This window comes from Schistocerca gregaria, chromosome 5, assembly GCF_023897955.1.
Source record: "Schistocerca gregaria isolate iqSchGreg1 chromosome 5, iqSchGreg1.2, whole genome shotgun sequence".
Classification (NCBI taxonomy): domain Eukaryota; kingdom Metazoa; phylum Arthropoda; class Insecta; order Orthoptera; family Acrididae; genus Schistocerca; species Schistocerca gregaria.
Window position 1 is genome coordinate 461,045,153 of NC_064924.1, and position 25,696 is coordinate 461,070,848.

At 40.1% G+C, this 25,696-nt stretch overlaps 1 protein-coding gene across 6 annotated transcripts in view; it reads right to left on the reverse strand.

Annotated features, from left to right (window-relative positions):
- The window catches only part of LOC126273168 (trafficking protein particle complex subunit 8), a 269,428-nt gene that overhangs the window by 208,916 nt on the left and 34,816 nt on the right, over positions 1-25,696 (reverse strand). For 3 of the 6 annotated variants that reach the window (XM_049976646.1, XM_049976641.1, XM_049976642.1), the window contains exons 5-7: positions 19,350-19,592; positions 5,286-5,498; positions 4,956-5,065 (exon numbers count right to left, since the gene is read on the reverse strand). In XM_049976646.1, coding sequence (XP_049832603.1) covers positions 4,956-5,065; positions 5,286-5,498; positions 19,350-19,592 — 566 coding nt within the window. The remainder of the gene's footprint in view (positions 1-4,955; positions 5,066-5,285; positions 5,499-19,349; positions 19,593-25,696) is intronic. The other 3 variants (XM_049976647.1, XM_049976644.1, XM_049976645.1) reach the window with 1 other exon arrangement.

Consider the following 25,696-nt stretch of genomic DNA (forward strand, 5'->3'; position numbering starts at 1 on the left):
AAGTGTTACAGGTCAAAAGACACAAAATATTCAAGTAATCAAATCCTGAAGAAATTGTATGTAACAAAGAACTAGTAAAAGGCCTCTTGCTACTCTTAAAGAGTACAGATTGGCTTTACTAGAATCACAGTGAGCAAAATCACACAATAACCCTGTTTCAGCCCGGCCAATAGTGGGCTAGGACCACTTATGTTTTTACCTCACAGTTCAAATCAAATCAAGATTAGAAAATTATGCAAGCTATATTAGTGAAAAGACAGACTACAATAATGTGATGTCTTGGTTTCTGAATAGATATGGCAATCAGGTACATGAAATCACGTGTTTCATATATTTTATCTTTCCATTTTATAATCTCAAACATTTGTCTTAAGGGAAAAAATGATATCATCTTCCTCATAAATACACAGCATGTAATCATAGCACCAGCCTAAAGTATTCAGACTGAATTTTCACTCTGCAGCAGATTGTGCCGATTTGAAACTTCCTGGGAAATTGAAACTGCGTGCCACAAGGGCACTCAGACCTGGGACCTTTGCCTTTCACACTTAAGTACTTTACCAACTGAGCTATCCAAGCACAAATCGCAACCCACACTCACAGCTTTACTTCCATCACTACCTCATCTTCTACTTATCAACCTTCTCTCCATAATATCCTACCTTACTGGAGTGTTAGTCCTGCCAGATGTGGAGAAGAACTGTGAAATCTGGAAGGTAGAGGGGATGACGAAATGATGAAATAAAGCTATGAGGGCAGGTCATGACTTGTGGTCAGCTAGCTCAGCCAGTAGGGCACTTGTCTGTGTAAGCCAAAGGTCCCAGACTCTGGTCCTGGTCTACCACACAGTTTGAATATGTCAGGAAGATTTAAAGCACCCCCTCCATTGTAAAGTGAAAATTCATTCTGGAAATGTTCTTTCACTCTGAGATGTTCAAATTTAAAGGAAATAGCTGGAAGTGGTACTGTTAAGCTTCAGCTGCTGTATAATAATATCATAAGTTCCATTTAAAGTTGAGAAATAGTGCTGTGACATGCATTGTCATTACCTTTCAGCAAAGCATGAAGAGGGGATGACAGCAACAATAACCACTATTTTTATCATCAAATTAAAATACACTTTTTTTACATGAATTCATTACTAATGACAAGATGTGTGTGGGGCTCATGGTACAATTCCACTCACTGTTCAATCTCTTAAATTGAAATGATCTGCAACACTGTCATTTTTTCTTTATTGTGGAATCTGCAGCACATATCATTTAGTAAACAACTAGCTGTCAAGCTTAAATTTCTACAACCGTTCATATAATAAAATGCATTCTAATATATGTGAGCAACAGGAAAAACATTGCTGAAAAATATTACACCCAACAACTACAGACACCAATAATGGTTTACTCAAAATTGACATAGGTCCATCTACTTCAGGACATGTACTGATGAAGGCAATGAAGCCGAAACAAGCTTTTTAAGTACCAAGCAGCATACTATCTTCCAGTTCTGCACATACTGCCATACTCAATTTTAATATGTATGCTCAGGCATCTTTCACAATACAAAACTACTGAAAGTGAAGTGCACATACAGCATCATCTTTAAACCATACAAAAATTGACTCAGTGTCAACATTAGCAGTACTTACAACAAGAGGCATACTGAAACTGAAATATGATGTTCCAATGTCCCTATCAAGTTTACTTCTGACATATGAATTGTGCAATAATCATTAATTTCACAGGCGTTGAAAGACTCAAGGACAAGCTTATCTTTAATATTACCACGACATACAATTGTGGCTGTATTCACCAACACCCGTGTTGAGCAGTATCATTTTTCTCTGTGAGTCGCAGCTCATGATTTGCCACACAACTCTGAGCCGCATGAAAGGAGGGGCATGAGGGGAGGTGGTGGGGCCAATGATGTAACACTAATTTCACCACACTTGCTACTGCTGACGTATTGGAAGTAGATAAGGAAGCCAGACCAGAAGTTGTGGTTAGCGATAAGTGATGCCTACATAAGTAATGTATCTGAGAGGAAGGAGTCAGCTGTCGTCCAGATCTTCATGCAACAGCATTTTATGACTTACAGAGATGGCGCATTACTATAGCAGGACAAGGCGAATCTGTGGTATTGTTTACAAGTCTGTTGACAATATATCAATTACTACACAGGGCCAATTAGGAGCTCCACCTTTCCTTCTGGGCTACCTGTTTTTGCTGAAGGAGTTCTGAACTTTAAGTTTACGAAGAATAATACTGCTCAACATGGATGTGGGTGGATAACAGCCACAATTGTACATTGTGGTAATGTTAAATGTAAGTTTGGCCTTGAGTCTTTTGATGCCTACGACATTATTGCTTATTGCACTTTTCAGACATCAGAAGTGTTTAATAGGGACATTGGAACATTATATTTCAGTTCAAGTATGCCTCTTAAGGACTCGATGCTTGTAAGGCCTATGAGGTCAAGTCTATTTTTGTAGGGTTTAACCCTTTCCACTCCAACGTCAAGTGGCGCTCAACATTGCGAATTTTGTTTTCCGCTCCGATGTCGAACCTTATTAGACACGATTTTACTGCTCTCACATGATCAGTTCTTAATTCTGACAGTACTAGGCATCAATGGTGCTTAGTGCTGCCATCTAGGGGAACCTGCCTTAACTGGTGTCACACTGTTGCAGCTGTGTTGAAAGGAATGTTGGAATTATTACATTGAAGTTTGTGCATGCAGAATGGCTAATTCCTCACATTCAGTTCATTCTGAGGAAGAGATTTACAGCTTTTAGAGGAATCTTTAAGTGACACTGATATTGAGAGTTATTTGGATGATTAGTGTGGTCCATTTCTAAACAATTCTAATGAAAATGATGATGAACACCAAGCAAATGCACATTTTTCTAGTGATTCACCAGAAGAGTCAAAGCAGATGTTGAGGGGAAAATGACATTGACTTTACAGACTTTCCTTTTGACAATTCAAAGTGTGGTTTTATCCCTGAAACATATAATGTTCCATCATAGCCAGTTTGTTTCTTTCAGATAATTTTTACAGACAACCTATTTCAACAAATACCAGAATAAACACAGATGTGCTACAGCAAAAATATGTAAAGTGACACCACTTCCACAACATTCTGCTTGGTGGGACTGGAGAAATGTTACCAAGGAAGAAATGAAACACTTCCGTGCTGTGCTACTGAATATGGCATTACAAAGGAGTAAGAACTTGCAGGACCTTTTTTCAGGAGAGTAGTTATAATCACCTGACTTCTTTTCAGACTGTTTTACACACAGGCGATTTATGCCAATTTTCTGGGCACTTAATGTTTCTAATCCAGAGAGTGCTACACATGTCAACACTCAGGTTCATCCATACCTGAGTAAAGTGAATAATGTGTTGGGCTACTTGTCCCACACATTCCTCAAAATTTATCAAAGGTATTTAGCTGCTGATGAATCTTCAGTATCATTCAACTCCCTGGTGCTATTCAAAATGTACAATAGGACTCAGCGTTTATGTGATTTCAGATTCATCAAATGGTTATATTTGCAGTTTGATACCCTATTTTGGAGCTGTGACACAGAGTCATCAATTTGTCCAGGCTCAGATGTTTCCAAGAATAGCTCTTCAATTGCTGGCTAATATCACAAATGCTACAGGCCAGCCAGGGTATCATTTGTACACTGACTGTTTTTATATAGGTGTTGCATTAGCTGATGAACTGTTGAAACAGAATGTGCACCTCAAGAACAATCCAAGACAATAGCAAAAATGTTCCAGCTCCAATCAAGAAGGAAGTTCTGTGTCTGAAGAAGCACAAAATGAAATGCATCCTCAATAAAAATAATGATGGTTCTAGCATGGCAAGGTACATAAACAGTTCTCATGCTTTCTACAACAGTGGCACTTATAGAAAGCAGATACAGAAAGGAACAGAAAGAAATAATGAAATCAAATGTCATTATTGATTATACTTCAAAGATGGGTGGAGCTGATCAATCTCACCATTTTATTCCAGTTATGGTTTTCCAATGAAAGTCTGAAGTGGTGACAAAAACTATACTTCCGTTTGTTGGAGGTAGGACTTGTAAATACCTATTCGTTACACAAGAATCACTGCGAGAAAAAGAAATTGAAAAATTGAAAACTGTCTCACAAAGTATTCCGTAAAACTCTTATAAGATACTTAGTTGGTGAAGAAAGAAATCCAGGACAGAAACAAGTATGTCGTTCAACTTCTGATGATGAGGAATGCTTGAATGGACAGTTGCACATTATCAACAAGTTCCTGGGAACAAGCATAAGAATTGTGCAGTGTGTTCACGTAGAAAAAGAGAAAGGTGGCAGGAATGAAACTGTGTATTACTGTGAATCATGCACATGAAACCCCAACTCTCCACCCTTATAAGTGTTTGAAAAAATATCATACACTGAAAAGTTTTGTACTGTAATGTTTTGGAAATATATTTGCATGAAAGTGCACTCTTTGTTTTAAAGTATACCCTAGCTGCTGGTCAGTGGCATCATTGTTTCAATAGAGAGACTGTGCAATTCTCTGTGGTGTGATTGCCACCCAGGCAATGGTGATTTAAATAAGAATGCGTGGAGTCACACTGTGTCTACCTTATGGAATGCAAAGGGTTAATGGTGTGTATACAACTGTCATATTCAGTTTTAAAATGTACACTTAGCTGCCTTTCACAATACAAAAGCACTAAAATTGAAATGTTTTGAAGGAGCAAGCTTTTGTCATCAGAATTATTCTTGTGGAATGCAAAAGCACTAAAACTGATACATTTTGAAGGAGCAAGCTTTCACCACCAGAATTTTATTGCAAAAATAATTCTGCCGCTAAAGGTGAAAGATGGTTGAGCCTACATTTTAACATCGAGTTAAATAACTGACCTCATATTCATCATGGATAAAATGAAACTGTGAGTCACTACTTACATGACTGCGTTTACTGGATTATTTGCACCTGGTGTCCCTGGTTTGTTGCTTCCGAACCAACGTTTTGTTGCACTAAAAAGAGACCTACTGACTCCTTTCTTATTGGAAATCTGAAACACATCACAAATTGATTGATTTAAACTGTTGTTATATCTCCAGTTTATATGCAAGCAAATTACGCACTGCTAATCAGACTGCAAGAGTACCAATCTTCCTGAGAAATATTAGTTTTGTTACAAAGTTGTGGAAAGCTGCCAATGTGCATTTAACCTATAAATTAGCATGTCTACCATAGCTAAAAAAACACTACCTTCTAATATTTATACTTACAATATCACTCAATAGCTGAATTTGCTTTTCAACAAAGGGGAGAAGAGATTTAAGGCAGAAATCTTGGGCAAATAATCTTAGCCGCTCCAAATCGCTTGCACTCAAGCAGCTGCCATGCTGAATAACAATGTTGTTGGCACCAGCTGCAGAATGGCCAGCCCAAACATTGTCATTAATGTGGCATGGAGCAGAGAGAACTTCATTGTGCTGTTTCTGTAATCAAATAAAGGAAATGTTACACAGTAGCTAATTACACTAGTGTGTTAATTAATGTGGGGAAAAACAGACTTCCAGAACAAAATTACAGCCGACCACCTTCATCCTAGTTTGCAATACTTCTAAGTTGCAAACCAAGCTTCCCATTACATAATTTAGCAGTAAAGGAGACCACTCACCAAACAGCAGAAGTATTGAGTCATCAAAAGGCACACACAAAAGATAATGAAGACTTGCAAGCTTTAGGAAGAGATTCTTTGACAAACCCGAGTACAAACATGCCCCCCCCCCCCCCCTCACACACACACACACACACACACACACACACACACACACACACACACACACACAAGTGTCCCTAGATTGTGCCAGCTAAATACACCTGACTTTGCTTCGTATGTTAATAATACAGGAATACAGTGCAATGATACTTTTATTTGAGTACATCCATTGTGCAAGCAGTGATACTCTATGCTCATACCATTATAATTAACTGCTTCTACACGAAGGAGGACTATACCAGATGGATGGTTTGATTCCATGTTCATCACATATGCTGATCACCTTCCATTTCCGTTATTCACTTGAGAATATCGACACCATACATTTCTTATTTGAGAGTTATGAAGTATGCGATGGTGTAACGCATGTGTACAGTATTTATAATTGCTCTTTGAAAGCATGTGTTACCCATTTTTATTTGCTATTAAACCTCGTTCAGTGGCAGACATCTGCCAATTTATCCACCATTGGACTTCTTTTCTGGGTGGACACAAATCATAATGAACTTTCAAAGCAAATTATTTACACATGTTTACATCAGAGACACATCATGAAACAGGAACCCTGAAAAACAACACAACTGACAGGAAGTCGAGTATATTATCACAGTATAACACCATTAAATGATCAAAAGCACATCAGTGTTGCATGAATCCACCTGCATCATTGTACATAGCAGGCAGCTGTGCTTTTGGGAGTTAAGGTGGAAGCTAATGCTAGCAGGGCAACATAAGTTGGTCAACTCAACATTAATGGCTTCTGGTCATTCATCTCATGAAGAATGCTGTGTTATCAACTTGTTTGAATGTGCACAGACAGCAGCTACCTTTTCTTTTACAGACAGCTGCAATAGTTGAAGTGTAATCTACTTCCCTACAATCTGGTTCATTATGTGCTACAAACCATTTCATAATAAATGAAGTGTATCTAATAAGTATGAGATACACATTACAAAATGTAATGCATATTCATGCTTTTCCAGCCATAAAAACATGAAGAAAAACCAGTAGTACAGATTCTCATGCTGCAGAATGGATTTTGTAATGAACTGCACCTTAAAGAATGGATTACACCCTCTGTTGCCTCCTACTTTATCAACAAAATGAAAGAATCAATTCTAAAACACTCACAGCAGGATGAACAGCATTTTTAACTGTGATGTATTTTAGTCAGAAAAGTGAGATAAGTAAAATAAAAAGTCCATTACAGAACAGATTATGCTCTGAACTACTTTTTACTGCACAGACAGCTTGACAAGAAAGTAAATGTTCTATTAAAATTACAAAATAAATTTACATCCCATTCACAGACATATTTATTCAGATGTTTCACTGTCACTGCCTTCAGAACTGAAACTGCCGGATGTGGATGCCACATTGACAATTCCCAAATCCATTATTTTGCCTCTAACGACTTTTCTGGTAATCTTCTTCTTTTAGTTTGTCAGTGGGATGCAAGCAACCTTCCCAATCAACAGTACCGATTTTTGTTAATTCCTTCATGGATCAGCCTTTCAGTGCTGACTCCCCTAAATGTATTATTTTTTATCTGCTACATACCCCTTCATCGTTGCCCACATCACTTCTACTGACAATAAGGAGGTTCTCTTATCACCCCGTGACCACATTACAGTGGTATGGAACCAGTTGCATACTTTTTATTCTTCCATTTCACTGATGAAGTCTTCCATTTGTAAGGTACGAGACCATCAAACTGGCATGTAGTAATTCCATGGAAACATTTTTATCACAGAAAACTTTATTTCTGATGCGTTTTGAGTCACTATCTGATAACTGTTGTGAAATATAATTAAGAGACTAATTAGAAAAGCTAATACATAATAATTAAAAGGGCAATGTAACATCAGGAACCGAAGTACTGCACATACTAAGTACAAGTGGGTGCCAGACTGACTTCTGGAATCTTAATCAGCGCCAAGAGGTCTGTTCTTGCTTGTGTTTCAGTATGTCAGATATTATTACAACACAGACATGAAAGAATATCACTTGTGTTTGTAGTGGGAGGCTTGTCAAGAATAACAGTGACAGCTTGCATTGTCCATAACAATAACAGCGCCTCGATTAAAATAAGTCAAGAGCTGACTCTGAAACCATTTTCAAAATGTTTCTCTATTCATTTCAAAATAAGAGTCTCTTTTGGAATTTCACTGGAATATAAGTTAACTTTGATGCACAAATCTGGTAGCTGCGGAACCAGTATGACATTATAAGATGCTTTCCTTTTCCCATTGGAACTTTCAAGATGCCTTGTCCCTATGCTGTTTGAAAAATAAAATTTCTAGTGCAGTTTTGATTTACCAAAGTCTTGTCCAAGTAACGCACAGGTGCCATTCATTTTGGTCTGACGTCATGCACTGTTCTTAGCTTGTGTCATTAAAAATTCCTGCCTGTCATTAGATTTTACGTATTTAAATCTGATGTTCTTCAATATTCTTTGGACTGATCTTGCGCTTACTTCAAACCCAGTAGCTTGACCCATAACAATTAGCAATTTCATTGTCATGGGGAACTTGCCTATTTCATAAAATTTGAAAACCTTTTACACAAAACAGCCTGATTGAAGTCGTATATTACTGTTACCTGCTTTGGCACATTTTGTTTCTTCTGTGGAGATCGAAATTCCATATTTCCAGTTGTCTGCTGACACAGCTTGACCTCTTGCACAATTAATCTGGCAGTATGTACACCAAAATCACCACAGGCCACTGCAGGGTGTTCCTGCACCTTGGCAACTGCACAGACTGGCTCATCTCATGTTTGAAGAATGAGTACACTTTAAAAATAGGGTCCCTTGCCTGTTTTTAAGCGCCTGATGCCTTCTAGGTGTTTTACCCATCATGAGAAAACTTGCAGAACACAGAAATTAGCCAATCTTAGTTCTGCACTTGTAAAACTCAATAGAACATTCAAATATAATGGAAGTTCACACAGTACAGAGTGCAGAAATGGACTGGCTGACTGCACAGTGTCTACTGTGCATTCCCTGCCCAGAGGCCATCAACACTGTTGCAGACTGTAGTATATGAACTACAATAGTAGAAATTTGGCATATCGAAGCACGCCTAAATTCAGAGATGTCAAGGTAATTAAATGTTTACTCTCCTGATTTTCTAAGTTGGCTGCAGCAACTGCTAACCACAGATATGACATCCAAATTGTGCACCTACACTTAAAAAGATTCATTGGTAAATCCAGGATAGAACAACGGCAATATGATAGATTGCTACTCACCATCTTACCATATAGTGAAGATGTTGAGTCGCAGCTAGGTGCAATGAAAAAGATTGCTAAACAAGTAAGCTTTTGACCAAAAGGCCTCCTCTTGACTTAGACAACATACATACACACACATTCATGCAACTACAATTCATAGACATATCACCACTGTCTCGACTGCCAAGGCCAGATTGCAAGCAACAATATATGACGAGTGAAGCAGTCTCGATAGTGAGATACGGTAAAGAGCTGCTTGCGGGAGCACACAGGGATGAAGTGGGAAGAAGGTAGGACAGTTAGGTGCTTTAGGAGGTTATATGAAGTGCAGGGGGGGGGGGGGGGGGGGTGGAAAAGGGGAGTGGGAAGACTGAGTGCATTGGTGGAATAGAAGGCTTTGTAGTGCTGGAGTGGGAATAAGGAAGGGGATGGCAGGTGAAGGACAGTGACAAACAAAGCTTGAGACCAAGAAGTTTACAGGAATCTCGTATACATTGCAGAGAGAGTTCACAACATTGCAATTCAGAAAAGCTGTTGTTGGTAGGAAGGATCCAGATGGAAGAGGTTGTAAAGCAGCCATTCATTCAAATGAAGAATGTTGTTTTGGGCAGTGTGCTCAGCAGCTGGGTGGTCCAGCTATATCTTGGACACAGTTTGTTTGTGACCATTCATGTGGACAGACAGCTTGTTGGTTATACTGTCCACATATAAAGCAGCACAGTACTTGCAGCTTAGCTTGTATATCATATGACTGGTTTTCACAGAGAGTCATGCTTTTCTTAGTTTACATGACACTTGCCCGAAGTGGGTGGTTGTGGTGGTGATGGTAGGATATACGGGACAGAATGTGTGTCTAGGTCTATTACAGGGGTATAAGCCATGAGGCAAGAGGTTGGGAGCAGGGGTTGAGTGGGGATGAACAAGAATATTGTGTAGGTTCGTTGAGCAGCAGAATACCACTGCGGGAGGGTCATTTTAGGGCATGACAAGAGGTAGCTGAAAAACAGGTGGAAAACATGATTCAGTTGCTCCAGACCTGAATGGTACTGAATTATAAGGGGAATGCTCCTCTGTGGCCAGGCTGGGAGACTTTGGGAGGTATAGGTGACTGGATAAATAAGGCATGGGACATTTGTTTATCTACAAGGTTGGGCGGGTAATTACAGTCTTTGAAGGCGTCAATGAGATGCTTGGTATATCTGCAAAAGGACTGCTTGTCACTTCGGCTGTGACAGACACAGGTAGTTAAGCTGTTTGGAAGGGACTTCTTGGTATGGAATGAGTGGCAGCTGTCAAATTGGAGATAGTGGTATTGGTGACTATGTTTGATATGGACAGAGGTACTGATGATGCCATTTTTGAGGTGGAGGTCAACATCAAGGAAAGTTGCTTGTTAGGTTGAGGAGGAAGAGGTGAAATGAATGGAAGAGAAGGTGTTGAGGTTCTGGAGGAGTGTGGACAGGGTCTACTCACTCTCAATCCAGATCACCAAAATTTCAACAACAAATCTGACCCAGGGGAGAGGGTGGTATTCAGGATCGTTAGGAAGGATTTCTCTAGATGGCACATGAATAGGTTGGCATAGGATGGTGTAATGGCCGCGCCCATTGCTGTACCATGTATAGCTTTGTTGTTGATGCCTTTAAAGGAGAATTAAATGTGGGTGAGGGTATAGTTGGTCATGGCGAGCAGCAAGGACGTTGTACGTTTGGAACCCATCGAGCATTGAGAAAGGTATTCTTCAATAATGGCAAGGCCATGGGCACTAGGGAAGTTAATGTAAAGGGAGGTAGTATTAATACTGAAGAGCAGGACATCATGTGGTAGAGGAACAGGAACTGTGAAGAGCTGGCCGAGGACATTAGCTTACCGCTATTGAACACTACCTTTCCCAAAGCCTGATAGATTCCTAACATACAACCTCCTTCATGCTCACCACTATCAGATATACCCTTACCCACAATTACTTTCCTTTGAAGGCATCAACTACAAACCTACACATGGTGCAACGATGGGCACCTGCATGGCACCATCCTATGTCAACCTATTCATGGGTCATCTAGAGGAATCCTTCCTAACCACCCAGAATTCCAGCCCCTCATCTAGTTCAGATTCATTGATGACATTTTGATTATATGGATGAAGGGTGAGGATACCCTGTCCACATTCCTGCAGAACCTCAACACCTTCCCCCATTCACTACATCTGATCCTTCTCAACTCAACAAACCACCTTCCTCAATATTGACCTCCACCTCAAAGATGACTACATTAGTACCTCTGTCCATATCAAACCTACCAACCAATACCAATACCTCCATTCAACAGCTGCCACACATTCCATACCGAGAAGTCCCTTACATAAAGCCTAACCACCTGTCGCCACTGCATCTACAGTGACAAACAGTCCCTCTCCAAATATAGCAAGTGTCTCACTTAGGCCTTCATAGAGTGTAATTACCCTTCCAAACTTTTAGAGAAACACATCTACCATGTCTTACCTATCCAGTCATCCATACCTCCCAAAGTCTCACTGTCTGGCCACAGAGGAGCATTCCCCTCACGACTTAGTACCACCCATGGCTGGAGCAACTGAATCACGTTCTCCTCCAGGGTTTCAACTATGTCTCGTTATGACCTGAAATGAGGAATGTATTACTCACCCCTCTCACAGTGGTATTCCACTGCCCACCAAACCTACTCAATATCCACCTTCATTCCTACTCAACCCCTGCTCCCAACCCATTGCCTTATGGCTCATATCCCTGTAATAGGACTAGATGCAAGTCCTGTCAGTCACAAGCAACACCTATCCCATGAAAGGCAGGGCTCCCTGTGAAACTAACCATGTGATATACAAGTTAAGCTGTTTCACAGCCTATACCATCTGGATCCTTCATACCAACATCAGCATTTTTGAATTGCACGGGTGGTAACCCTCCCTACAATATATTATGACATTCCCCAAACCCTTGTGGCCTCAACCTTTGTTAGCCACTTCATCCACAATCCCCTTCCTTGTTCCCACTCCAGCACTAAAAAGCCTTCTATTACACCAACAAATCCACAGTCTTTTTACTCCATTTTGTCGCCCCTTCCGTCTAACCTCTTGAGTGCACCTACCTGCCCTACCCTCTCCCCCCCTCACCACTTTATGCTTCCACAAGCAGCACTTTACTGACCCCCTCCCCGCCCCTCCCCAGCCTCTTCCTTAACCCCACAACCCGGATTGCTTCTCACATCACGCACTGTTGCTCAAAGTCTGGGCTCAGCAGCCATAGACAGTGGTCCTGTAAGTTGTATATGATGTGACTTAGCAAACAAAAACAAACACACACACAAAATTCAAGCTTTCGCAACCAACGGCTGCTTCTTCAGAAAAGAGGGAAGGAGAGGGAAAGACGAAAGGATGTGGGTTTTAAGGGAGAGGGTAAGGAGTCATTCCAATCCCGGGAGCGGAAAGACTTACCTCCTTTTTCCCCTTAAGGTAAGTCTTTCCGCTCCCGGGATTGGAATGACTCCTTACCCTCTCCCTTAAAACCCACATCCTTTTGTCTTTCCCTCTCCTTCCCTCTTTCCTAAAGAAGCAACCATTGGTTGCGAAAGCTTGAATTTTGTGTGTATGTTTGTGTTTGTTTGTGTATCTATCGACCTGCCTGCCCTTTTGTTTGGTAAGTCACATCAACTTTGTTTCTATATATATGTGTGTGTTTCTTGTCTAATTCGGAAGGTCTTTTGGCCGAAAGCTTATTTGTTTAGCAGTCTTTTGTTGCGCCTGTCTGCAGTTCAACATCTCCACTATGTGGAGATGCATGGCATGCACTCAAAGAAAGTGAGTTCTCATTAGGTGCTTTCTGCAGACTGCAGCTTAAACAACTTTACCATCACCAATAAGTGGCAGTTTAGCTTTGAAAATGACAAAGTATTTTGCCTCCAGCAAAAAGCTGGAAGCCATCAGTATCCATCAAAGGAAAGGACAGCCTGTGTAATAGTGGTGGATATTTTGCTGCTCACCAGATCTCCATCACTTCCTATGTGGAGTGGTCCATTTGTGCAGTGTGGTAATTTCACTCTACATGAGGACAATACATTGTTAGAAGAACTTGACTCATGGAACTAACAGCAAACAATTCAGCACACAGTTCAGCTAACTTGATCTTCCAATCTGAAAGCCATCCATCATGCTGGGATACTTTTTGGAGGAATACTGCTGTTCAAGGTCATCCCCCAAGACTCATACCAAATTGAGAGCAGCTTTGTGTAAAGTATGGCATTCAATTCCTATGGATCATCTTTCCTTTTTCAGATCCCCATGTTAACCCTGATCATAATTTTCTTACAGCTAGTTAAGTAGCTCTATTTAAAAAGACTGTCAACAGTGTAAAGTTCTGCAGAAACTCAAATTAAATATGTTTTATTAGTTTTACAAGGTACTTTCAACTACCTTTTATGAACAGCACAATAGTCTAAATTCAAAAGATATAATACCTCACACACTGAATGTAAGGCATTATGTTAGTCAAAACTTCATTTCATACACAATACTGGCTTTAAATAATAACATAACATGGAGCAGAACGGAGAGAAATGGCTACAAGCTAGCTGTGAATTAAAAACCAGTCACTACATTCATGCAATGAGATGATTTCAGGGAAATTGTTATTCCTGTAGTATAACTTAAGTGAAGAGCAGAGCACTATTACCTACACTTATTCAAAGTACCGTCTAAAACATGCAAAATGATCTTCCACAGAAGATTGTGTTAGAGAAATGATCCTGATTATCAAAATGTATTTATAGTCTGTCGCCAATCACTTTGTAACACCACTTGGTTTAATTCTTAGAAATGCTTTGTGGAAGCACAAATAAAGCTGTTGTTACTGATGTATGTATATTTCAATTGCTGTTCTTAACTCACAGTTACTCACAACCAAAAAAGTCTACATGTTTTCTAACTTCTGACAAACCAAACCAAACTGTTCAAGAGTGAGCTGTCAAAATATTGGACAATATCTATCTTCCTAACTGTATCTCAAAATGCAGATATGTGTCAAATTTTGGCATTCCTATAAGGTCAGTCATATTTTTGCACCACAAGGGCGTCGCTGAAGAACATAATGTATTTCCCTTTGCCACTGCCAGAGTAACAGGTCAAGTCAGATGGCTGAGCAAAGTTTTGCCAGAAACATGTGCCTATTGCAATGATTATTGCTACCAATGTGCCATGGAAGTTATCTCACATTGTCACCACACACACTGATTAGGGGTACAATAGTACTGAAGCAGCTGAAAGACTTAGTCACACAGATTGGATGACCTGGTTACTTTACATCTCTTCCACAGATTTCTTGTGGCTTACATGATCAAAACTGATGCAGTAGCAAAGCAAGGATGGACCAAGACCATACAAAAACTCAATTTTTAGTCAAAGGCATCTCCACTCAGCTAATCACCTGTCTCAAGGATGGACCTATGTCGATCCACGAGTCAATACGGTTCAACCAGTCATCTTCTTCAAACTCTGACACTGCTAGCTGTGACAATGCTGCTTGTGTCAAATTCAACACTGTGGACTTGGTTCTCACCAACAGGCCAGCCACTTCGAGGCCTACTTCAGTCAGTGCCCGCCTTCCATCCTGTAAGCATCCGGATCTTGCCTGGAGACATGCAGCCACTCGGCCACTGTTGCCTATGCAGACAAACTTCTTACTGTCTGCCTTTGCACACATTGGCAGACTTAGCTGCTGTGAGCTGCCTCTTCTACCCTGGATCCACGGGGAAATCCGGCAAGCCTCATCCCAAGCTGTTTGGCTGCTACTAAGCAGTGGGGCTGACATGGAGACCTCGCCATGCTGGGACGGGGATCTCCTGATGCCACTGGGACTGACCCCATCACTCACTCGCCCACTACCTGCTGTGGCCATGTGCCACATACTTACTGTGAAACCCCCTTCAACTGGGCATGTCCTGTTTACATCTTGTGGGCACCAGCATCCAGGGCAATGACACAGCTGATGTTCTCTGAGTAATAAATGAATGGTTTTTCAATGTTCTTTTCCTGATGTCTCAGCAGGCATCTAACATCCATGCACTCACAGTTGCGCTGCAAATATAGCCTTCTGTAGTGATATTCCAGCTTCGTGACCTCAGTCTAGCAAGATCCATGACCCACCATAGCAGCTGATCAATCTGGTAATTACAATATATATTCTGATCTATTGCTATCTTATTATCAGCAACATCAGGAGGGAGGGTAGATGACACCAGCAAAAGTGCAGAAGTAATATGGATGCATATGGTAGAAGACCATAATCCATGGGAAACTCTAGTGTACAGTGTACTCCTTAATCCAACACACTATACCAAATCCCAGATGATATTTGTGAAGCAACACAACGTTAATTCCCTAACTCACAGTTAAATCACTACTAATGTTACTGAGTTATAATTTGAGTAAAAATTTGCCCTAACTCTTTTACACTCTTAATGCCGATGCATAGATCACACCCATCTACAAGAAGGGTAGTAGAAGTGATCCACAAAATATCATCCAATATCCTTTATATCAATTTGTTGTAGAATCACAGAACATATTCTGAGCTCAAACATAACATGGTATCTTTAACAGAATGACCTCCTCCATGCCAACCAGCACTGATTCAAAAAACATCAATCATGTGAAACCCAATTCGCTCTTTTCTCACATGACAGTGAAAGCTTTCTATCAAGGCAGTCAAGTAAATGCAGTACTTCTTGATTTCTGGAAAGCATTTGACTTAGTGCCACATGTAGACTTAGTGTTGAAAGTACAATTATATGGCATATCAAGTTAAATTTGTGACTGAATTTAGGAGTTTTTGGTAGGGAGGACGCGGCATGTTATCTTGTATGGACAGCCATTGTCAGATTTTGAAGTAGCTTCAAGTGAGCCCCAGAGAAGTGTGTTGGGGCCCTTGCTGTTCATTTCATATATTAATGACCTTGCAGATGATATTAATAGTAGCCTCAGACTTTTTGAAGATGATGTAGTTACCTATAATGAAGTAATGTCTGAAGGAAAGCTGCATAAATATTCAGTCAGCTCTTGATAATATTTCAAAGTGGTGCAAATATTGGCAACTTCCTTTAAATGTTCAGAAATGTAAAATTTTGCACTTAAAAAAACATAATATCCTATGACAATGAGTCACAGATGAAATTGGGCATATCATACAAATAAACAAGTGCAACACTTTGTAGGGATATGAAATTGAATAATATAAGCTCAATTGTGCATAAAGCAGATGGTAGACTTCGGTTTGTTGGTAGAATACTGGGGAAATGCAATCCGTCTACTAAGGAGAGTGTTTACAAATCACTTGTGGGACCAGTTATATAATATTACACACATTTGTGGGACCTGTATCAAAGAGGACTAGCAGGATATATTGAACGTACAAGAGAAGGGTAGCCTGAATGGCCACATGTTTGATCTGTGGGATTGTCACAAAGATACTGAAGGAACTGAAATGGAAGACTTTTGAAGACAGATGTAAACTATCTCAAGAAAGTATATTAATAAGTTTCAAGAACCAGTTTTAAATGATGACTCTAGCAATATACTGCAGCTCCCTACCCATCACACACATAGGAAATGTGAAGACAACAGGAATAATTACTGCACGCACAGAGGCATTCAAATAATCATTCTTCCTGCACTCCGAACATGGCTGGGATGGGAAGAAACCCCAATAACTGGTACAATATGGCTTATCATCCGCCATGTACTTCATGGTGGTTTACAGAGTACAGATGCAGATGTGATTTTCCCCACAATTACACTTGAAAATTTAACATTTTTCACCTTCGAAGTCCATATCAGATTAGTGAAATATAGCCCAGTTTAGGCCATAAGATTCTTGTGTATCTTCAGCTGAAGGCAATTTCAGTGGGGTTCCTTAGGAATCACATGTCTATGCTGCCCCAGTGACTGTGGTTACAGTTGAAGTTCTTGACAACAGAATACAGTGATCAATGACTGACTATAAAACAGTGGTGTTAGTTACCCTTCCTCAAAAATTAAAAAAATCCATTGTTGGTTGTGAAAGCCTTTCCGCGGTGTTTTCCTAATACGCTGTTTCAGAAGGTCAACTGTTTAGAAGTTGTCTCATTCACTCTTTCAACAACAAACCTTTCAGAAGCTGTAGCCACTACCTGTTACAAGTGTTTTAGAATAAAAATTTCTCACTGACAATAATGTACAGTTTTCCCAATGATGCCAAATTCCTGATAAAAGAAATCTTGTTAAAAAAAGTCCACTCAGCAACTACAGTTTCAAAAACTGTATCATCCACAACCAAGAAGTAGAAATTCATACCTGCAACAAGAGGTAAAATTTAAAACAACTTCAGCAAGCAACAAATAATTTCTTGGCAGCCCAAATAAAATTCATCCATATTCTTAATAACCATCACCTAAGCGAATATATTTGCAATTTTCCCTGAAATTATGCTTGAAAATCTTATCTCTTAAAACATTTTCAACTTCAAAGTCCATATCAGCATATGTATTTATCACTTTTGAGCCACAGCATACTGCCAAGTGAACAACATTTTGAGAATAATTTGGCTATGCAGTTTTATTTTCCTTAGCAACCATGGAATACATTTTAAATCCGGCTGGGCTACTTATTTCTCTGAACCTCTCATCACAACATATATCCCATGTTATGTCAACACAAGAACTCTTACCCACTCAGTGATGTAATCAACTCCAGGTACCCAAAAATTGTACTTACCTCATTGGCTTTTAGATGCCTCTATTTTATTATGGATCACATAAGTGTGTGCTAGTGACAGGAGTAAAGAAAATTAAAATGATGAAGTGACTCCCATATAGCATATTTCTATTGACATTACTTTAGAGAAAATTGCTTTCCAGTAGCAGAATGTGGGATAACTGTTTCACACCTAAAAGCATACCCGAAGCAAAGTGCGCATATTTATTGCAAAACAATATTGGAAGACGATTATACAAAGAAAATGTCATTCCAGCAAGAGAAAGCTTTAGATACCTAAAGTCAGATTAACAAAAAGTAAGCTCACTTTTAATACAGAAGTCAGATACCAAATTTTAGGTGGTAACGTTTATTTACTGTGGATAAATTCAATCAGAATTGCACTCTTGCAAAAAGATAAACAAGAATATTTGACATTTGTTTTTCAAAGAATATGCTCAGAAAATTGGGACTGCAGACTTACTGGGTTGCCTGTGTACCTTGGAACTTATATTTAATAATATACTTTTTATGTAGGTACTGCCTAGAAAGGTCAGTATTTGTGGACTAAGCAGTTCAACTCAGAAAGATTTTAAAAAAGGGAACTATTACACATTTTGTAGCAAACTTTCTAAAAGGCTATGTACACAGACTGATAATATATTCCAATAATGATAATTTATCAAAAGAGTAACATTTTAACATCACATACAGATCAGTCAATCAATAACAGTCTTCTTTAGGAAACAAAATGAATTACCAATGAAAAGTTGTGGGTATAAAGAAGTGCTTGGGACAGTGCTGTCTTCACATGCTAAAGTATCAGTAAAAAACCTTCACTTTGTTAGCATCATACATACGTTACAATGTTGTTGCATCGGGTAGGGGTCCGCAATATACCATAAAAACAAAGATTTTATATTTAGTTCACTATTGGAGTTTACATGTGCAACAATGACTTACCACTAAGTGTAACAGGAAACAAAATCTGAGTGACCCTATATTCCAGTCCGTTAATTTAAAGGCTAAGCATGTGTTGTTATAAAATTTCCAAATATAACTGAATGAAGTATTTGCCTCAAAAACAGTGTTACTGTACCTTTGGATGTTGTACTCAGCTTTGGGCACTTCTGCAGCTGTCATGGAAGCCTACTGTAGTATAGAATATGAACAAAAACTTATCTCCATGCACCAATGCAACAGGCAATAAAACAGGCAATGAAACACGTATCATGTTCTAAACAACTCAAGCCTCTGTTATACTTCAAGGCAGGTGACACTTGAGGAAATACAAGACAGAAGTATTAAAAATAGATCAGTTCAAAAATGTTTTTAATTCTCTATACTTATTCCAAGTAAATAACTAGCTGCATTTCTCACAAGACAAAGAAACTACCTAGTTCCCTCTTCATTAACACCTTGAGCAATGATAGTTTTTCCGCTAGATTTTCACAACAAATATAAATGATATGCAGTATGTGGGCAGCAATAGAAAAACAAACAATTATTAGGTAATTAATGCAATACTTCCCAATATTTACCAAGTTTGAAGAAAAAAATTTTACTATCAAGGTAATACCTCGTCTGAGTTAACTACTAAACAATCTCGGACATCGGCATCAGGGCTGAGGGGGTGGTGGGTGACCGGGACAGGTGAGTTCTCGCCCGCTTCCTGGGCCACTTCGAGAGCACTGCCGGACTTTATTACCTCAGTTGGAGAGGCACTGTCACAGCTAACGTCGGCACTCACACAGCTCGGCATACCCGTCACCCCGCCAACCTCTGCAGGAGTCCGTGGACTACTATCGTGATCACTGGCATCCTACAAACAAGACACACACAAAGCTACAACTAAATTTACCAAAAATAGTGCAGCATACTACTGAACTTCAGAACAACAAAATGTACAGTATCAATAGTGAAAATGTGACAATTAATATGACAAAAAGACATTACTCGGTGGAAAACATGACAAATCTAGTTTCCATAGTTAATGCCAGTTTCACATGCAGTAAAAATAACACCATGTCAATGAAAGGGAAATTTCTCAGCAACTTTCCTCTCTCATTGGAGTTAACCGAGTTAACTAGGTTTGCTTCTGAGAGGGGTACAAAACGGAATGAAATGATCACAAAAACTCAGTTGTAGATAAAGTGTGTGGTAGACTCAATCTCACTCAATCTCTCTGTGTGTGTGTGTGTGTGTGTGTGTGTGTGTGTGTGTGTGTGTGTGTAAGAGAGAGAGAGAGAGAGAGAGAGAGAGAGAGAGAGAGAGAGAGAGAGAGCGGGGGGATTTAGGTTTAGGGGAACTCAATGGCAAGGTTATCGGCACCCTCGATTCATGGATAGCATACGGGGAGCACATGCACTATGTCTACAAAGGACACTAGAATATTGCTCAAGTGTGTGGGACCCACAGAAACATGGGCTATTTAAATGTACACAAAGAAGGGCATCACATATATGGTAATAGGTTTGTTTGACCCACAGAGACAGGGAAATATTTGAACTGGCCAATGTTTGAAAATGGACACCAAGTATCCCATGAAAGCCAGCATTATGAAGTTCTGAGAACCAGTATTTAGTAAGAAATCTAGAAATATATTACAAATGCTCCATATTGTTTCTACAGTGACTGCAATATAAATAGTAATTTCAGGTATGTAACTGACAACTCATTTTTATTAAAAAAAATTCTTTTGCAGGAGTTTTTATTTGTAGATGATGAATATCTCAGCTTCGTACTTAAAATGTGACACACCAAATTTGAGTAAGCAGCAGCTGGAAAAATCAGCTATAGTTTCTCATTTCCAGCCACTTCTCTTCCCACTTATGTGGTAGTCCCTTAATAGTGAAGAGAGTGTATTTGGGGGCACAACAAATTCAACAAAATGATTTTCAGTATATGCTTTCCCGGATATCATCTGCTTTTCATCCTGAATGCCAATGCAGGCTGGTACCAAGTGAAATTGAACCACTGACCCATGCCTTTGTAGGCATTCAAGGATATTCTGGATAGCCTAGATTCATTTGTTTGCTGAGTACATTTGTTGTACAGCAGTAGACTCAAGGAGTAAGAGCTGATGAAAAATTCCACAGCCCTGGTATATCTCAGTGTTATCAAAATCCTATATAATTCTGAATCAAACACAGTAAATTTGATTGGTAAATGGATCTACAGGTCATATTCAGCGTAAATTACAGAGCAGCCATGACAGCCCCCTGTTTAGGCAGATTGTGGAAATGGTCATGTAATTGTGGTAAACATTAAAAAACTATAAAACAATGCATTAATAACAACAAATCCAGAAGTGACGCCCCCTACAATTCATTAAATCTAAAATAATTCTTTACATAGTTCAGGGCTAGAGCCACCCTGTTTCTAGGTGTTGAGTACAGTTGGTATTTGTCAGACACTTACAAGAGGACTATGCCTCCTCGTCATCACCAATTTCGCTTAAATGTATGGTATATGCAGGGCTTGGCCAGAAATGAAAATGACAGAAGCAGGAGCTCCAGATAATGAAGCATTTTGAAAAAAATAGCATTTCTGGCATGTATTGGACAAGGCACAAGCCACTTATGATGTGTAGTTTCTATGCAGCAGCAGGCAGCAGGCACAGTAGAAAGAGCACCGAACAGTAATCCAGGGATCATGCGGTTGAGTCTCTAAGCAGAAACTTCTTTTCTTTTTTTCCCTTTCAACTTTTACATTAGTCACACCGCAAATAAACTGCTATAATGTCCATATGGTGTATTTATTAATATTTTCATAAAGGGCATAAAATGGAAAGGCAGAGGACATTTTGGGATTGCAAACAAATTTCCAAGAAAGGATTACACTTACAGCTTCCACATAGACTTTGCAAATAAGTTTCAAAGAAGACTGTAATTACAGGAAAGACGGGACTTCATGTTTCATCAGTTTCGTGAATGTAAACCAAGTTTGTTTTCCTACAGAAACTTAAAAAGAACCATGTAATTTTAAAAATATAGTGCTTAAAAAGGGTGCAAATATGGAGAAAATTACTGCTTCCCCTGTAGTTACTATGAAATCATCCCAGCACATGTAAATCAACACCAAAACAACAAAAGCATTTAATTTTATACATTAAGTTCTCATGTATGCTTTACAATACCTTCCTGGAAATTTATTTGGAATTTCAAATTTTTCTCTGCCTTTCCTTTTCATGCCTTTCATAAAAATATTAATAAATGTAATATACTGGGCATTATGTTGATTTATTTGCAGCATAACATAAAAATTAAAAAGAGATTATGCCTAGAGAACCACTTAATTTTAAAAATACTGAGCAGTACGGAGGATATAAAATGTAGATTAGCTACGGCAAGAAAAGCATTTCTGAAGAAGAAAATTTGTTAACATCAATTACAGATTTAAGTGTCAGGAAATATTTTCTGAAAGTATTTGTATGGAGTGTAGCCATGTATGGAACTGAAACATGGACGATAACTAGTTTAGACAAGATGATAATAGGAGCTTTCAAAATGTGTGCTACAGAAGAATGCTGAGGATCAGATGGGTAGATCACATAATTAATGAGGAGGTACTGAATAGAATTGGGGAAAACAGGAATTTGTAGCACTACTTGACTAGAAGAAGGGATCGGTTGGTAGGACACATTCTGAGGCATCAAGGGATCACCAATTTAGTATTGGAGGGAAGTGTGGAGGGTAAAAATCATAGTGGGAGACCAAGAGATGAATAAAATAAGCAGGTTCAGAAGGATGTAGATTGCAGTAGTTATTCAGAGACGAAGATACTCGCACAGGATAGAGTAGCATTGAGAGCTGTATCAAACAAGTCTCTGGACTGGGGGAAAAAAAAAAAACAGGGACGCGACCCCACGACTCTCAGATTATCATGTTATACTGTCTCTGTTGCGCCAGGCACTGTCTGGAAACTGTGGTAACACAAATAGTTCATGCCTGACCTGACACATGCCACATATGCTATTTTTTCTTAATGCCCAGCCATCTGGAACTCCCACTTCTGTACCTGTATTTCTGACCAAGCCTTACATTCACCAAAAATTTGGGCAAAATTGGTGATAAGTAGTTGCGGTCCCCTTGTTAATGCTGCTATGTGGTACTTTGTGTGGATGCCCTGAACACTCACAGTCCTGAAATTAGATCCTAATGAATGGCAACCAACAGTATGCCAATATTAGTGATTCTACAACCACAAGGATCTGCCACTGGATGACACATTGCAGCCCTCCAGCCTTGGCACAGAGGCCAGCCTAATATCTTCATGGAGGTTTGAGTCAATAGCCTTTATATATGTATCTCCGATCTGTATACTGTGGGTCCACAATTCAGCCAGATTAACACAACAGCTTCATGAAACTGGAGTAGACTCTGTCTGTTTACTTTCAAGGAGTTGTGACTAAGGTGCTTGAAGACAGTCAATGCCTTCAAGGACGTTGGGTACAAATCATTCAGTTAGGATAACTACAATAGCTTTGATTCAAATTTAAAACTCAGAATAGCTTTGTAAGCTCAGCCGATTAAAAATGTTATAAATAGACGAGCAGATAAAAAGGAATGGCCATGGGCAGTTCCCCATCTTCAGTGGTTGCCAATCTGCTCATGGAGAAATTTTAGGAAGAAGCATTAGACACACCTAGATACAACCCCCACATGCTTCTTCAGGTATGTGGCTGATACATTTGTGGTCTGTCCTCATAGCATGGAGAGTTTTTGGAACACCTTAACTTATACTACCCAAATCTAAAGTTCACTATGAAAGTGGAAAATAATGGTCTGGTTGGTTGGTTTAAAGGTGGGAAGGGACCAAACTATGAGATCATCAGTCCCTTGCTCCTAATAAAACAATACCACAAGTGTGAGAATAAAACAGACGAATCATATAACACAAAACGGAAAGAAAGGGAAAGCCACAAGAATGAAGGGAAGGCAGCGAACACTAAAAGAAACAAAAGAGGACAAGAAAACAACAGAGAGATGCTAAAAACAGAAGAGAGTAAAACATGAAATCAGATTACAGTGGCTGGCCAACCACGAGAATAAAATGGGAAAACCAGCCATTCTGCAACACATCAAAACCTCCATCCTAAAAGCACTAGGGTGGAGGCGACAGAGGGACAAAGGACATGTGCTGAAACCTACATAGAAGTATAAAACCCACTCTCACAGATACAACAAAACTAAAGCTGCCGTGGGTACATTGTCTCCCAACACCGAAGGCAGCATGCTGAGGAAGTTAAAAGTCTGCTGCAGAGTGGCTAAAAGTGGGCAATCCAGTAAGAGGTGGACGACTATCATTTGGGAGCCACAGCGACACTGAGGTGGGTCCTCATGATGGAGTGGCTAACCATGCATTAGTCACATATGGCCAATGCAGAGCCGGCAGAGGACAACTGATTCCCTGCGAGAGGCCTGCATGGAAGACTTCCACACAATCATAATTTCCTTAATGACACGCAGTTTGTTGTGTGTGCTGTTAGGCCATTCCGTCTCCCAAAGCCGGAAAACCCTGCGGTGTAAGACAGAATGCAGGTCAGCTTCAGAGATGCCTATCTCCAGAAGCGGTTTCCACATAGCCTGTTTGGCCAGCCTGTCGGCAAGTTCGTTTCCAGGAATTCCAATGTGTCCTGGGGTCCACACAAACAACACGGCCACTACAGACAGTGGCAAGGGTAGCCCTGGTTGATAGCTTGTAGGCTGCTCTACGAGTCAGTACACAGGAGAAATGACTCGCCAGGGCATGAGTGGCTGTAACCAAGAGCACAAAACATGGCCGCCAGCTCTGCAGTGAAAACACTGCAGCCAACCGGCAAGGAGTGCTGTTCAATATGTCCTCCATGAAGATAAGCAAAGCCTAGGTGACCATCAGCCATCAGCCATCAAGCCATCTGTGTAAACCACTTCAGAACCCCAGAAAATGTCATGAATCGAGAGGAAGTGACAGCAGAGAGCGGCAGGGTTAACAGAGTTCTTAGGGCCATGCAAAAGGTCCAGACGAAGCTGCGACCAAGTCATACACCATGGAGGCGTATGTGAATGGACCGCAAGTAGAGGTGGTAAAGGAAAGGACTCCAGTGCGGAGAGAAGGGACCACATGCGAACTGCAATCGTTAGCCCCGATCTGGGTCACCGATGTGAGAGATGGACTGCAGCAGGTGGGAAAAGGAGACGGTAATTCGGATACTCAGGGAACTATGAACGTGTGCTGCGTAACTGGTGAGCAGTTGCATATATCTGATCTGCAGTGGAGGGACACCACCCTCCACCAGTACACTGGTCACCGGATTTGTCCTAAAATCTCCTATCACTAATCGGACCCCACAGTAGTGCGTAGGGTCGAGTAAATGCAATGCTGAAGGCACTGCCGAACCATAAACCACACTTCCATAGTCAATTCGAGATTGGACAAGGACTGTATAGAGCTGCAACAGCATACAGCAATCTGCACCCCAATTGATGTTGCTCAGGCAATGGGCATTGAGGTGCTGCCAGCACTTCTGCTTAAGCTGACGAAGATGAGAGAACCAAGTCAATTGAGTATCAAAAACCAGTCCTAGGAATTGATATGTCTCCACTACAGTCGGTGGATTGTCATTAATGTAAAGTGCGGGTTCCAGATGAATGGCATCACACCGACAGAAGTGCACAACACACGACTTTGTGGCTGAAAACTGGAAGCCGTGGGCTAGAGCCCATGACTGCTCCCTGGATGCACTGCTCAGCAACAACGGTACAACAGAAGTCAGTCTGGATACAGAGAAGGTGAGATGGAGGACCTGACAGTTGCTGCTAGACCGTTAATGGCCACTAAAAAGAGAGAGACACTCAATACATAGCCCTGCAGGACTTGATTCTCCTGGATACAGAAGGAAATATGGGACTCACCAACATGGACACGCAAAGTACAGAGCGACAG